The sequence below is a fragment of the Cygnus olor genome, chromosome 2 (genome assembly GCF_009769625.2).
Source record: "Cygnus olor isolate bCygOlo1 chromosome 2, bCygOlo1.pri.v2, whole genome shotgun sequence".
Classification (NCBI taxonomy): Eukaryota; Metazoa; Chordata; class Aves; order Anseriformes; family Anatidae; genus Cygnus; species Cygnus olor.
In genome coordinates this window covers 156,540,326-156,556,876 of record NC_049170.1, presented here as the reverse complement: position 1 = coordinate 156,556,876, position 16,551 = coordinate 156,540,326, and the positions used below count along the sequence as shown (strand labels likewise).

Genomic DNA, 16,551 nt, shown 5'->3' with positions numbered 1-16,551 from the left:
GCATTTTGATTTATAGTCTAATTTATATTGTGTAAGTAATGATGTAATTATATATTTCATTTTTTCGGATAATTTCTTAATGAGGAAATTTCTTGTGAGTGGTTGCATACCCTTAAGAACGTGGAATACAGTTATTTATAAGGGTGTGCGCTCCATCCATTCAGTGAGCAAACTAATTGTAGTAGCATGACTCCTTTTTTCCTGTTAGGATGATAGTTATGTTTTGAATTAATACTGAATTTCAGTTTTATTGGTAAGGATGAGAGGAAGGAGGCAAGCAGACTGGATGTTCAATAGAAACGACTAACGTAATTCTTTAGTCAGTGATCTATAAATGGATTGCTTTGAGATATTCTGCTGTGCACTGATGTCATCTCACCGGGGAGAGAATGTGGGATCTCCATCTCCTAAATCTGAGTGGACAGGAGAGTGAAAAACCTGCATGGACATGAAAGTTGGCACCGTTTTGAGCAGTGGGTTGGACACGAGGACCTCCAGCATCTCCTTCCAGCCTAACTTGCTCTGATTCTCTGATCTCGTCTGTGGGTTTTCTAGAGTGTGGGAATAATTGTTACTTTATCACAAGCATGAAATCTTTTGTTTTTATTTTAATAATTCAGGGTGTTTAATATTTTAAAGTATTTTATTTTATTATTAGTGATTTTTTTTATTATTAATGTGTACTTATGCCTCATGCCCCCTTTTTGTCTTTTTGCATGTCACATTCTTTCACATTATTTAACCTCAGAATCATTTGCATTTTGAGTGTATCTTTTTCTGTCATTTAATGTCAGTTTTAGCTCATCTGTCCCACAGCTTTTTTCCTTCGGACTCAGCACCTTACCCATGCAGTATGACTGCTCATTCAACCTTGTTTCCAACGCCTGGAAGTCCTTTGAGCTCTCCTTCACATGATTTCCTTTGGTCTTTCCCTTTATCATGGCTCACCATCGAAACGAAACTGTCTTGAAATCTATAGTCTCACTCCTTTTTTCTAATTTTCCCTTTCTGTCAACTGTCAGTTTAGTATCTTTTGTTCTTTTAGCTTACTCGCTGCATGTTAAATAAACCATGGAAGCATTGATCCAAACTTTTATCGGGATACTTTTCCTTGTGACATCAGGTAAACAACTTAGTATTGGATACAGCACAAGTTGTGAAGGAGCATGATTCTCCATTGAAAGGCTTCTCTAGCTTTTTTCATTATTTGAAGTATTAATGTAAAGTACATTTAGTTTATGAGACTGTGGAGGCATAACTTTGATCAGTATTATTCAGATGAAGCCTTGTGAGGTTGGAAAAGTTGATTTTTTTTGTTTTGTTCTTCAAAACTATTTGCCCATCTATCTTGTTCTTGCTGTTTATCCCCTGACATGCATATTCATGATTTGGGAATCTATTTAGATACCTATTTTTCATATTTTTCATATGTGTCCCATTTCTTCTTTCTTTCCTGTCTTCTGTATCCTGGTCTTCTTTTGGTCCATATAGTGGGAAGGCCAATCCAATGAAAGGTGCAATAGTGTTTGTGAAATGACAAATTAAAATGCTTACTCATGGAATATAGAGGTGGTTAGGTCCAACAACTGCATATTTTGGTCAGTAATGCAAAGTAGGAGAGATCAAAGGGATAATCAGAGGCAGTGTTTTTGTAAAACTTAGCAGGTACCTTAAATCAACATTGTGAGAGAGAAAAATGAGCCTAATTTCCTTTGTCAGCACTAGATTAGACAGAATATTTTTTGCCATCCTTGTGGTCTAACCCAAGTCAAGAGTAGATTTAATGTTCAGGTCTAAATAAGTATATACACCACTTTACTTTTTTCCGGGAATATCGATTTCTGTTTAGACTTGTTCAGGTACCTGAATGGTAGCCTTTATCTCTCGTACAGTTACCGAGCCCTTTTTCTATTCAGGAAAAAAATGACCTTTGGATTTCAGACCTTCAAATAAAAACCCACAAAACCAAGCTGGGAGATCTCTAGTGTATTTACTTCGTATCTTGGAAAAAAATGTTTAAAGCAGTGCGAAGTGTTTTAAGTCCTATAAGATTTTAACTACTTTTTCCTCTTTGTTTCTCAAGTTTCATTTTAAAAACAAATGTGCTGTCTTCACAGGCTGAGGATTGTTGTGGGAGTGTTATTTATTCAGTGAAAGCATCTTTTTACGTACTTTCTGTAGAAAATCTAGCCTTCTTACAACCACCATTGATACATACAGAGCAGTATAAGCTGTATTTTAGTAAGTCAGTATTGACAAACTGAAAAATACTGCCACAACACATAGGGTTAACATAATTTAGAGTATTTAAAGCTCATAACCCAAAAAGAAAGTCTTTATTCTATAGGTCTCATTCTGTTTGGAGCATTTAAAGACAATTTATGCATTTCAAGACAATTTAAGTATTTTGATTAATGACAGTATGGGAATAGCTTTTACTTTTTAATTTCTAAACTTCAAAACTATGGTATTACCAAGAACACTTTCTATGTTGATGTTTAAAAATAACATCTAAAATTTTGATCAATCTCTATGTATAATCAGTCCCTGAATTTAGCTCATGATCATTCAAAATATTTCCATGAACTGCTCTTCAGAGAGTTCATATCTTCGTACTCTCGAGAGAATATTTACTTACTGATAGGTTACATGTCATTGAAGCTGTATTGGGCAAGAAAATACACAGAAAAGGTTGGTGGAAGAAGGGTAAAAATGGTTGTGGTTGAAAATTTGTAGGTCTGCTTAAAACAGTCTCGATAGAAATACTGGGAGAAACTTCCTTTTAAATAAATATTTGGTAATTTTTGTGTAAAGTACTTGACAATGTTGTATAAAGTATGTTCAATGAGAAAACTAAGTTTGGCAGTGGTACTTGGGGGAAAAAAAACAGTGATTACGTATCAGGTTTGGTAAGTATAGCACTAAAAAGGCACTTACATACTCATAATGTTTTAACAGCATCCCCAAAAGCTACCATTTGCATACAAGTTGTTTTGTTTCTTTGAAACTAAATCTAGTTTGGAAGTGATTGAAGGGCAGGCTGTAGTAATAGCATACATATATGCTCTCTAAGACAGTTTAGATAGTTTTATAGGAATACAAGGAAGTAAAAATCTTTTTTCTTCTGATTCATATATTCCCTGGAGTAAGTCTTGCGTACGGATACATTTTTTCTATTTGGTCAAAAAGAGCAGTGATTACTAAATATTATTACTGAGATAAGGTACAAGACTCTAGGGAAAAGAAATCTGACACTTGCTTCCTTTTTCTTTTTCTTTTCTTCTTTCTCTGCATCAGATACCTTTAGGTAAAGGATATAACAGCACTTCAGCCTTGCTTTCATGTCTCTGTTAATTTAATTTTTTTTTAGGCACCAGAGGGCAATGTTGGGCAAATATTGCTGAATCCTGCATGTAGCACAACTGGAAATGTCTTTCAGATATTCTAGATACGTCACTGTCATGTAAAATTTATTTGTGTGGGTCAAGTTTTAAGAATAATTATCTTGATTTCAGTTTATGCCTGGAACACCGAAGACTTGTTGAGATTTATATTGCATTTTTTTTTTCATTTAATGAACTTTCATGCTTTCTTGATATCTTTATTCTTAACAGCTTGAAGTTTCACTGGAGAGTAAAACTCTCAGAATGAGAGAATTGAATTAATGATGTTTTCTCCTTCATGTGTTAATGGACTTGAGGCTCTTTAATTTTTAGCCCAGGAATGGTCTTTGCTTAGTGCAGATGTTTTGGCATTTCCATTGCATTTGTTCTCTAAAAATCTCTTCATTTTCATGTGTTTCTTTTTGTTTTTGTTGTTAAACAACAGATTGAGAATGCATTTGTAATCTATTATAAGAAAAATATATTGTGTTTTGCGTTATTGGTTATCCTGTGATCAATGTGGATAACATCAAAATTTTCCCCCTTTTTTCCCCCCATGGTTTCAATTTCTCCGTGCCTCAGCCAGAAAGGCAATTAGTTCCCTTTCCCCCTCGGCCCAGTGAAAACTGGGCTAATTAGGACCCTGTCTTAATGAGAAGCTTCCTGTATTTTGGAAAAGGGACTGGGCCATAGTTTTGCAATGGTGTTGTAGTTTCTTTGTGTTTATATGCATTTGGGGAGATAGCCAGGAGTGGAAGAATGCTGGTGTATTAATTGTTACAAGGTAGGTTCCGTGTAGTCATTAGGAGGAGGACTGAAGTGGGAAGGCTGCTGCGGCACTGCATTGTTTCCTAATCCCCTCCTAGAAAGTCCCAGTGAAGGAAATCCCAAAATACCCTGGACAAAGATGACAGGTTAATGTGGAGTTGGCTCTGCCTCAGAGCAGGGAGATGGATTAGGGAATAGTGAGGGGGCCCTGCCTCGTCTGTTTTATTTACTACAGCTGATACTAAACAAGACATTGGAGGGTTTTTTAATAATTGATTTTTTAGGATTTTAAGTCCCTGGATGAAAATATTTAGTTGAGGTGAATCCTAAATAATTCCTACCTATTTGAATATTTGGCCAAGCGATAGTTCAGTGCTTTGGAGACTGAAAAAATTTTTAAAATCCTTTTGTACCTGTTGTAAAGGTGAGTTCTGGAATGTGTGGGGGTCACCTTCACGTTGCAAGATTTGGTTCACTCAAAGCAAAAGCAGAATGATTGGGATGAAGAGCGAGCCTTAGTGTAAAGTGTAAATGTTCACCCCTCTTCTGGGATCTGAATCCCTCTGCAAGGATTCCTTCAATCAATTACGTTGCATCATATCAAAAATTAATTTGTATTGACTGGTTATTGCAACTATTATTTTATAAGCTTTATTATGAAATAGCGTAAAGAATACAGCAGAAAGGACTGCAAGCAAGGCCTGGTTACATTCCTAGCTATGTAAAAGCACCCTTTTGGAAAGCGGCGCTCACTCCTACGCTGATGAGGTGGGAATCACAAAGCATCGATGCTCTGCTAGACCAGCTGATGAAAGCATAGCGAGACAGAATTTGATTTCTGAGTTTTTTTTTTGTGGGGATTGTTTCTTAGGACATAATTCTATATGAGAAACTAGGGGAAAACTAAAATTCAGTAGAAATGAGGGTTCAACAGTATCTTCTTATAGCTCAAGTGAAATGATTAAATTGTGTGCAGTATCAGAGAAGGATACGGTTCTCTGAAGAACCCTTCCACAAAGCAAGGACAGCTTGGTTTGAAATAAGCTTTGTCCCACCAATGTATCGTCTACAAAGAAGTAATCGCTGGAATGAAGGATTTAAGCTTTTGGGTATATTAGGCAGTGTGTGAATCTTGGTTACTTGAGATGTTGAATGAAAAAAAATAATAATTGCCAAATCTGTTCAGCATGCTTTCTTAGGCTTTTAGCGTGTTGACAACTTCACTGTTAAGAATCTTAACTGCAAAGCTCTTCTTTAGCTTAACATAGTACATGCATTACATATGCACATTACATAATTGATAGTTAATTTTTCACATTTTCACTTTTTTTTTTAGTTAATTGATAGTTAATTTTTCACATGGCACACTGTCTTCTGAGGAGGGAAAAAATTCTGATAACAGGTTTTGGTTGAGTTCAGTTTTCCATTACTGGCTGGTTGGGTTTAGTTATTGTCCAGGAATTTCTCAGTGAAGACTTGGTGGTGGTTAGTCCCCGTGCAAGTCAGGTCATCGAGGACTAAAAGCAACAGGTCAAGACTCAGTCATTGGCTGGGTAATTCAGGTCGTGCCATTTTCATTTCCTTAAGGACGTATTGTATGAGTAGCAGTTAGGATAATTTCAAATTGAGAAAGAGAAACAGAAGAGTGCTAGTCTGCCTTTTACAGCAGCTGTGAACTGCAGAGGTACGCCATTCAAAAACCTATTGAACGAGAAAGTAGGCAATCAGATGTTTTCAAAGGAAAGCAATGCTAGTGCTCTGGCACTGTGCCCGTAACATTGCTGCTTCTTAACCTCCTTGTTTAGTCCGCAGTCTCTGTGTTTTTCTGTCTGAAAGTGCAAGTTTTTCATCTGTCTTTACAAAAGTAGCATCCACCTCTTATATAGACTCTTGACTTCCTATGAAGCATCTTAATGGAGTTGAAGTTTAATCTAGTTGTGCTTACTGCATTAATAGTTGGATATCATCACTTTTAATTAATAAATATACAGAAGCAGCCAGTAACTTAGACTCCTGTGTTTTACAGCAATATTTATATTACTTCTAAGTGCATACTGTGCTCAAGCATCTTAAAGTTGTTAACTGAGCTTAAAAAAAGCAATTAATTTACTCAGGAAAGTAATGCTGTGGTTCTTAGCACATTAAATAATTTTTTTTTGGTTGTACTTCTTATTTTGTCCCATGTTTTAATTATAAGGGTGCTCAGAGATTTCTCCATCATCAGACAGTCTAGCTGCAGGCACCTAGGCTTGATAGGTGGTCAACTGAAAGAGGTGAATGCCTTATTCTAACTCCTAATTTAGACTTTTAGGTTAGTTAATAAAACTAGACTTACTCTATTATCTGTAAATACTCCATTTGTTTCCTCCATATAGATAAGTCCTTTCTGGACAGGAACTTTAATTAAAGCTAAGCAAGCTATTGATGGTTGATTTCCACCGTCCAAAATGTATGTTGTGCAGGTGCAATTAAGTGTAGATAAAAAACAAAAACAAAACACCTTGCAGATAATATCACTTGTTCTTTTTACTTACTATTTATATTTCATGTATTTTTCCCACCTCAGAAAGATCCTGAAACACATTCATTTCTCTGTTGAAGACAAATGTTGCAGTAATACTCGAAGCATACTTAAGTCACTGGAACTTTAAACCAAAGCAACTGCTATGAGCAAATTTGAATAAACCATAAATGTTTGGATGATACAATGCAAGAGATTGTAAGTGTATATTATAAATGGATTTATCTGTGTAATGTGACTTTTTTTCAGGGTCTCTTGACTACAGGAGTAGAATTTGAATCTCTTCCTGCAGCCCTTTCTCTACCTGCGGAGTCTGGTCTCTATCCGGTAACTCTTGTTGGTGTTCCTCAAACCACTGGACAGATCACTGTCAATGGTAAGGGATGCATTTCATCACTCGCTTATTAGCAAAACAATACTTTATGTCTCTGTGAATTACATGTTTTTCTGGTCCACTTTAAATCGGTGTGCGTTATATATTTGCTACTCTGAATTCTCCTCAGTATGTAAAACAAACAAAAAGTCCCAAACAAATAGAGCTGTTTAATACACTAGACTTCATTAAAACCACAGCCTGTGATGCTGAAAATTCACTTGGTTGCGACAGCAGCAGTGAACACATGTTTTCAGTATCTCCAATATGAGAGGAAAAAGATAATGAACTCAAACTCCACCTTATTAATGTTTTCATTGGAAAGCTTCTGAGAAAAATGACGAACTTTTTCATGAGAATGCAGAAGATAATCTTGCAGCTCATTTTTCTTAATCGTGTTCATGTAAGATTACAGAAATTTTTGCAGATTGTTTGTGGAGAAACAATTTAGCTGATGTGTGTAGTCTGTTGCACTTGAGATGTCATTTCATTAATAAGCATAGAGAGAATTGTGTTCATAGTAAGTGGAGAGAATTAAAGAACTTTTTTTAGAAGACCAGCAGATCAGTCTCCTAGAAAAGGAGGAGATGATAGATTCAGAAAGCAGTAGTACTGAATCATATTAACAACATGCAATTTTAGGTACATGCTCCTGGAATATAGAATTTCAGGAAAAGAACTGTTTTAATAAAATCAAACACCAAAAGGAGATGTATTTGAACTTGAAGAAACTCTGTTCTCACTGTGTTTTCTGCTCATAAAAAGATTCTTCATTTCTGTTTTTTTTTTTTTTTTTTTCCTTCAGAAAGTATTTCAGTAAATACAGAATAGCATCAAAGCATTGAGGAACATTTGTGCTATAGTTGTCTGTTTTTATTTTCACATGCTAAAAATGTATTGCAAGTAGAGGAGTTGATTTCTGTATTTGGCCGTTACTTGGGTGTCAATGAATTAAATTTGCCTTCAGATACAAGTTGTATATATTGCTTGGCAAGGAATTGGTATTGAGGTATTTGCCTACTAAATCAAACTTTTAGAGGATGACCTGTGGACTTGTATGGCAGGGGCATACATATATACGTATTCAATAATGTATACATACCTGCAGTCTTTTATGGCAGCTGTATACATATGTAGATATTCAAAATTTTTTTTAAATCATCTGCTTTGGGATTTTTTTTAATAGCTTGTGGATACTGTCGATACTCTTTGCTATCTTTTTTTTGTTTTTGTTTTTGTTTTTTTGAAGAAATAAGGGACTCAACATATGTTGAAGGGTAGCAGGTTTATGTGCAGCGGTGGATTAGGTGATATGGTATTGTGAAATGTTGGTCTTTTTCATACAACTTGTAACATTGATCTTTTAAAGGATTCTACAGAATTTAACACAGTGCATAGTAGAAATTATGGAGTCTATTTTTTTATAGTTTTATATATCATAGATCCAAAGGCATAGATGCATGTTGTTTGTGTGATGTCATTTATTTTAAAAATGTATTATCTATAGGATACGGAAATCTTTTTTTAGCATATATTTTGTGTCCTGAGAAGATTCTTCTGTAGAGAAGGTGGTATTTTGCGTAGCAGAAACACTGGCAAGATCTGACTAGTAAGGTTAATGTATTAGAGATCTCAGAAAACAAAAAAAAACTTGTGCAATATTTGTGTTTTCTTCCAAAAATCAGGTTACCATACGTCAGTTTTTGGAGTCTTCAGTGATTGCCTTCTGGACAATCTGCCAGGAGTGAAGACCAATGGCTGTACTGTTGAAGTCATTCCAGCTTTGCCAAGGCTACAGATCAGTACCTCCCTTCCAAGGTGAGAAATTTAATAAAATCAGGATTTTATTTGGTTATATGTTAGTGTTCATAAATGTTTATGAAATGTTGAAGTAAAGAGGTAACCCATAGATTAATGTAAGTTGGAAGGGGGAGATCAGCTGGTCTAGGACCTTGGTTGAAGCAGGACCATCTTTGACAAGTGATACGTCTTTAATGTTAGACCAGGCTGCTCAGGGCATTATCTAGTTGACTGACCACACTCAGAAAAAGTTCCCTCTACCCTTCTCTTTTTCAAAACGAAACAAACAGCTTTGAACCTGTCCTGTGTCACGTTAGCCTCCTAATCATTTTGATATCCCTCTTCTGGACTTCCTCCAACGTGTCAATATTTCTGTTGTATGGGGAAGCTCCAAACTAGATACCATACTGCAAAAGCAACATGTTTAAGAGGTACAGGAAGGATTAATTAAAATAACTTCATTATACACTCACCAAACGTGTCACAATTGTTACATGAGGGCTAAGTGTTTTTTGGGGCGGGTTGTCGAGCATTTTTTTGGGTGAAGAATGAGACTGACTAATTCCATGTCTTTAGAGAAAGCTTGTAAGACACCAATTCAATTCATCTTTTGGAACTTTTCCAGGTTCAAGAGCATCCACGTTCCATTTTGCAAATAGTTATAAAATATAGAGTTTTGGTTTTCTTTTTAATATTCCTTTTAGCTATGGATCAGCAAACAGCCTTTTGTTTACTTATTTCTTTTGTTACCATGTTATTCAATATGGCTTAGCAATAAAAAAGGAACCAGTTTGGTTCTGATATTTCCATAAAGAATTCTACTTTTCTAAGGTGGAATAGCCTGTCTTGATGGCATTGTATTGCAAAGATATAAAAGAAATACCCTGGTGAAGACAGCAAACTAATGAAACACTATAGTTCAGTTGCATGTTGGTAAATTGTCTACAAAAATTTTGCTAGATAGGGAGTCTGGGTGGTTTTAGCTGTAATCAAAATTAGTATTTGGATAGCCAAAGTTATGAATATATTAAAGAATATGATGAGTTTGAAATACAGAGGGAATTGCAAATATTCTTAAATGAGCATAATATCTACTCTTTTTGGATATACGTTCTGCTGATAATGTGGAACAGTAACGAGATTTTCTTTGTATATTGGTGTGTTTTCCTTTTCATTGGTGTTAAATTTGCTCTTGGTTTCTCCAAATGCTTTAGTTTCAGAACTCAGTCTCAGTTCCTGTGACATCCTGGGAATTCAGATGCACTTCTGGCTACCTTTCAGTATGCCAGAGAGGCCCCTGATTACCATCACTTATTCCTTCTCCTGGCCTCTGTGATATCTGTAAATTGACTCCTGCAACTCCTGTCAACTCTGTTTTATCCTTTGGATCCTCTGGAGAATGATGTACTTTTAAAAGACGTGGTAAAGAAATGACAGAAAGAATACTCCTAATTTACAGGCAGCAGGATTAAATCTGAGTAATTTCTCTTCTTGCATCTTTACAATTTGTTTTACATTTATGTTTACAAGCCCTCTTCATAGGCTTGCCAAGCTGGTGAGAAGGGCTTTAAACAAGAGTAGCTGCAGGAGGGGAACCTGAATCCATCTGCCTCCTCCCAGTTTGATGCCAGTGTCAGTGGTAGATGTCCAGAGCCTAGAGAAAGGTCATGGGTCAGCAGGAGAGCACCTGAAGAACAGCCCAAAGGAATTCCAGGCAGTAATGCAGCTTTGTGAGAGGCCCAACTCAAAAGCCTTAATGGAAGAACCTGTGTTACAGCAAAAGATGTGCAAGCTGAATTAGCTGGATTTTGGTTTCATATGTACACTTGTACAGAAATTGAGAGTAGCCGTTATTTTGCTTTGTTAGTATGCAATTCCTACTTTTGTCTGAGTATGAGGAGGAAAAGAGATTAAGAAATTCTCGTTTTTATTTTCCTCCATTGCCACTCCAGATGCCCAAACTTCAGAGTGCTGCAGTGATAGCGATATATGTCTGTAGCATTTAAATGATCAAAAAGTGTGTTTTTCGTTGTCAAAGCTGCATTCTGAAAGACTAAAATCTGCTGTGATGTTTTTTTGTGGAGGCTGTTTATCTTGAATAAGGGAAAAATAGGGTATGAAGGAAGGATAGCAGAAATACTTGCCAAAAGAAGTTACTGACCGTGGGTTTACCAACAAATTTATCAGTCATTAATCTCGATAGCTTTTGCCCGCGTGTCCTTGATCCCTTCTGACCACTTTGCACTAGTGTGAAAAATGCAGTCAGAAACTAAACCTCTGCCCATCTGTCTTGTTCTGCAATGCTCCTTCCCTCGTTCACGTTCTAAAGAGTTCATTTATATTCACTATTTCACCTTTTGCTGAGTAAATTTCTTCCAGGATCCACTCCCATGAGGTTTGTGCTTCCTGCTGTCCACTAGAACTGCACTCTGCCAGCTCCCATATTACCTCTTCCTAGCAAAGTTCGAGGTTACTGCTCAATTCTGCTTTACCCATGTGTTGCCACAGCACTGTGAAATGTCTCCTATTTCGGTAATTGGCTGGTTTGCCACATCTGTTATTTTAAAATGGAATTTTTGATACTTGTGGAGATAAATTCTCATCCTTCTGAAGCTTTAGATATCTGTGCATTTTCTCTAGCACATATAATTGTGTAAAATAATTTTTGTTTGTATCATCTCTAAGTTATTTGTATGATATATTTTGCCGTTGAGTATATCTTACCTCATACTTCTGATACTGTTTATGATCCGTTAAGTAACCAGTTTCTATGGGCAATCAGCCGCTTAAAGCAGTCAGTGCTACTTAACTTCATCAAAGGTGTTTCTGTCTTCATATTGCACATGGATAATAAGTTGGTGAAGTTTGGGAATGCTTAACAGTGTAAGATAATGTATCCTCCCTTGTAAGTATAAAGGTTTCATCTCAGCTGAGGAATCTTCCTGGTTTATGGTTTTATTCTCATTTTGTAATTCTGATGGGCTGATCAGAAAGAGGTACGAACTTCAGGATCCTGCAGAGGAATTTCACCCTGGTATCTCCTATGTAGCATTCAACTTATTCTCCTTATTTATTTTTTTACATTTTAATTTTACATTCAGCTCTTGATACTCATTAGTATTCAACCCTAATGTTCAAGCTCTTGGTAGATCAGATGTCACTTTTTTCAAGTTTGCTCTTTCTGATGACCTGCTATTAGTTTTTTGCCCTGTTCCCTTCCTTATGATTTTTACAGCAATTTTTTAACAAGCTTTCAGTCAGGAATATATATCTCACATTGTTTGAAATCTGACTTGTATTATGCATAACATTAACGTTTGTCCTCAATGCTTGTTAAAAATGATCCTTGCTAAACTTAGAACGGAAACTTATGTCAAATATCTTCAGGATTTCAGAGGAGTGGTTTCTGAATCTTCAAAGAATCTTATATTCTGTTGAAGATTTATTGAATCTTCAAGATTCTATTGAAATCTTCAATAGAATATAATAACTTGGACAAGCTTTTACCATGTTTATTGTAATATTATGTTTTCATGTTTGTCACTTTTTGTAGGTCTGCTCATACACTTCAGCCTTCTTCAGGGGATGAAATCTCCACGAATGTATCTGTCCAGCTTTACAATGGAGAGACGCAACAGCTTATCATTAAGTTAGAAAACATTGGAACGGAACCACTGGAGACACTGGAGGTCACATCGAAAACAGTGAACACTAAGGGTATGTGTGCTGGTTTATATTTGGAAATAATCATGGCTTGTTCTTAGATAAAAGGGGGGTCTAGTTGTGGTATATTCATTTTAGGTCAGTTTAAAGTAAATATCATAATCCCCGCCAAAGAACTGGAATCATTCAGTTTGATTTTTTTTGTAGAAACGTAAAAACAAAAGAGAAAGTAAGAAAATGCAGAAAGAAAGTGAAAGAAATTGTAGTACCATCTGTGTGGCAAGGGATTGCCTGCTTTTTTGGACATCTAGGTTTCCTCTTTAAGTTCAGTGGAAAGCAAAATAAAATAAAAAAAAAGCAAAACAGAAGCAAAATAAAATAAAAAAAAGCAAAAAGAAGCAAAAAAAAAAAAAAGAAAAAAGAAAAAAAAGGCATGAATCATGGGTTTGAATTACTTTCTCCTTAGATATAAGTACAGTGATTAGTTAATTAAATAAATTGCCATTAGCAGTAATGTTCTGCTCCTTGAAAGAGTGGAAGTAAATAAGCCTACTTGTAGCTTACTCACTAATCAATAAGAAGAAGTGGGATAAAACACTAAAAAAAACACAACAACACAGCAATAGATGAAATGAGGTATTACGAATTAAAAGGTGGAATGGAAGGTACAAAAGAAATAAAGTACATCTCCTGCTTTCACTTACTTCTCCTAAAATGCTCCATACCTATTAATATTTAATAACTAGTCTGATAGGCGAATCTCACTTTTTCATGATGTGTTTTATTGTTTCTGGTTTTTCCTCTGGGGAAAAAACATTTCATCACTATCAAAATGATATTAACAGAAGAACTGCAGATGACAAGCAAGATAATCTTTACTTACAATAGAAATATCTTACTTGATTGTAGATCTTATTGTCAGTGCCAGAATATTAAAATGGAATGTGATTTTTACTCTTTTCAGTATTCAGGTTCTTTTTTTTTTTTTTTTCAATAGAATATCTTTTTCTCTGTAATCTGAGAGAAGAGGAGTTGCCAATCATCTAAGAATAGATTTTCTATCAGAGCCTTGTTACCAAGAATAATTTTAGAAGCTGAAGTAAAAGGACTTACTGTTCTCATTTCAGTAATTCCAAGGTGCTCCCACTGTGCTAGGTGCTATTTGTATGTTTTGGAAAGACCAAGTGGAGCATGTGTATTAAATGGTGGAGTTGTAGTGAAATGTACTCAGTGTTGGAATATATGGGCCTCTGAATCAAAGGTGTTTAGCAGACTCTCGGTATATAACATTGCGTGGTTAAAATAGTTCAAAATTAAAAAAAAATAGACTTGTCAACATTAAAACCTTCATAACATCACTGTTAGAACGTTTGTTAAAAACCTGGGGGGAAAAGGGGAAAAGTTGATGCGTTCAGCTGTGAGTTTTTACCCTGTTTCCTTACCTTCTGTTTCTGGGGCCACAACTTTTATAACAACAATCAGTGCTGTAAAGAGCTGCCATTCTCATTTTTTGGTGCAGTAGACAGGACGGAATTAGCTGTTGCAGTGCAATAACCGGACTTCCTTTTCCTTGTCTGCTGCAGCTGGTCACTTTTCCTGGGGAAGCCCTCTTCTCTGGCATTGTTTCTAATGGTGTCTTACTAATGAGAAGCTCTGGGGATCATATTTTCAAACTTGCTTCCTTCCGATTTCCTCTGTTTCTTTCAGCTGCATCTCTCTGACTTCCCCTCTCTAGCCCTTGGATTAAATGAGAAGAAGTTACAGCTCTCCCTGTGCAGTTCATAAAGGTCATCATAGGATTTTCGAGTCCTTTAGCAGCCACGCGTTCTGGAACAGATCCTGAGGCAAATCAGCAAAAGGGACTTGTCATACTGCCACAACGAACATGTCTGTCATTTCTTTTAATGTCTCATTGTACCAGTCTCGTCTACCAGGCTGTGGTATCTCTAAGTTGGACATCACACGCATCCCATCAAGGTCAACCGTGTGTCACCTCACGTTGTCCCTCACCATGTCAGATGGTCCGATACTTTTTTAGAATGATGACGTGCGAGGGGTTGCCTTTCCATCCTCCATCTCCAGCCAGCTCTTGTCAGAGCCTACATTGTGTCTGAGTTAGGGGGGTTCACTCTGAAAGCTTTGATAACTCAACTATTTAGTCCAAGCAGGGGTAAATGTGACCTTGATGTGTTTTTGAGGCTTGAAGCATTGAGAGGAGCGTGCCAGGTGTTCTCACCAGACTTGTAGGCTGTAGTAGTGAGCACCAGCTGCACGCACTGAATGAACCTGGATGATGAAGCAACAAATCCTCATTGGTCTTTCTTAGAAGTGATTGACCTCTGGAATTTAAACATAGAGAAATAAATTTACCTGTCTGGCTCTATTCTTTTCACTGTCTTTGAATGCATCTGCTTGTGGTCTCAGGTGTTTAACCATGCTAGACCACAAATGAGAAATCTACTCTGAGGTTCAGGTTTTAAGAACTGTGAGTATCCTAGAATAGATCTATTTACCTTTTTCCCAACCAAAACTGCAAAGTTTTTTGGATCTGGAGTTGTGCTATGGTCCTTGGAGAGCTGTGAATGTACACAGGCTTTCCACCAGTTAGTGCAAACGTCATTGCCAGGGAAGGAGAATGGGTGTTGGTAGTCCAGCCCCACTCTTATCTGCCAGGGTTTTACTATCAGGATTTCTCAGCTCAGGTCTCTTCCTTTCTGCCCACACTAGCTGACACAGATATTCAGGACTTTGTATGATTCTTACTAATAACTCTTTTTCTCCACTCATAGGATGAATGTCAAATGGTTCATGATTTTACAGCAAGTTTCGTCACCTTTTAAGGATACTTGTTAATAGCTCAGAAGAAGCTCTGCAAGATACATTTGCATTGTAAGGAATATAGCAACTCCTGCAAATCTATTTCTGTCTGCTAGGTCTGACTTCAAAATATTCTATTACTATCTCCTCAGTTTGAAAGGAGATGTTTTCCTCCAGTCTTAAAGGAAAATTAATAACAGTATTGGTTCTCTGCCTATAAGTGCATGAACTATTAGTATTTTTAACCCTGTAATTCTAATTTAAACACTCCACAGTTCCACGTTTTCATAAAAAACAGCAACTGATGCTGGTTACTCTGCAGTGGTAATACATGACTTCTATTTTTACTAGAATTTCAGGTTAATGTGTATGAATGCCAACGTCGATGCATTTCGAACTGATAGTTGCTTTGGGGTCCTGTGTATTCTGATGGGAATATATATCCCTCAACTGGTGAGGCATCAAGAAGCAGAGCTGCAGATTACCATAAAAGTCTGAAGAGTTTTGTTCCCTTGAAACAAAGATTTTTATCTTCAGGTGTCCGATCCTGCTTGTATTCAGTGTACCTTTGTGCATCTTGAGTTCTTATCAGAGCTATGGAGCACTTGTCTGACTCTTCTGTGCTAGCTGGTAAATGCTTTTGCATTTCCATTTCCTCTCAGCAGCTCAGCTTGAGGAGCAGCAGTTGTTCTGGCTGTGCTTTACCCAGGCTTCACCTTTCAGCTCTAGTCTGTTAGTTTTTTTCTTTGTACTTTGTTTTTCCTTTTTGTCCTTTAAACCTTTTCCTTGTCTGTTGCAAGTATTTTAATTAAATTGTCTGTGATGTTGTTAGGGACTCAATGGACCTCCAGGCTGAACTATATATTTTTATTCTGCCTTTTTTTTTTTTTTAATGAGTGTTTGTCAGGAATCCACAACTGTTCTCCACAATTCCACATACACTTTGATGCTTTAAGTTACTTGCAATTTCAAGGCTGTCTGCAGATCTTAAGGGTACAGTTAGTAGGGTTCAGTGCCCCCACCCACCTCCTTCTACCACAGAAAGACAGACAAAGGCATAAGAATTTAAGAAATGCCCTATTAGGGCTGATGGTCCAGCTAGCCAGGAATTCACAGGACTTTAGGAGATGCTGCTTAGAGAGAGAGCATGCAAGTCTGGCCATGGTTGTGTTTCTGTTGTGCTTGCTCAATATCCTTAGTTGCCCTACATCCCAAGGAACATCAGA

General features: G+C 36.6%; 1 protein-coding gene across 8 annotated transcripts in view; it reads left to right on the top strand.

Moving 5' to 3' along the window:
- TRAPPC9 (trafficking protein particle complex subunit 9) overlaps positions 1–16,551 on the top strand; it is a 465,357-nt gene that overhangs the window by 56,498 nt on the left and 392,308 nt on the right. For all 8 annotated transcript variants that reach the window (XM_040547346.1, XM_040547344.1, XM_040547347.1 and 5 more), the window contains 3 exons: positions 6,922–7,048; positions 8,731–8,863; positions 12,399–12,562. In XM_040547346.1, coding sequence (XP_040403280.1) covers positions 6,922–7,048; positions 8,731–8,863; positions 12,399–12,562 — 424 coding nt within the window. The remainder of the gene's footprint in view (positions 1–6,921; positions 7,049–8,730; positions 8,864–12,398; positions 12,563–16,551) is intronic.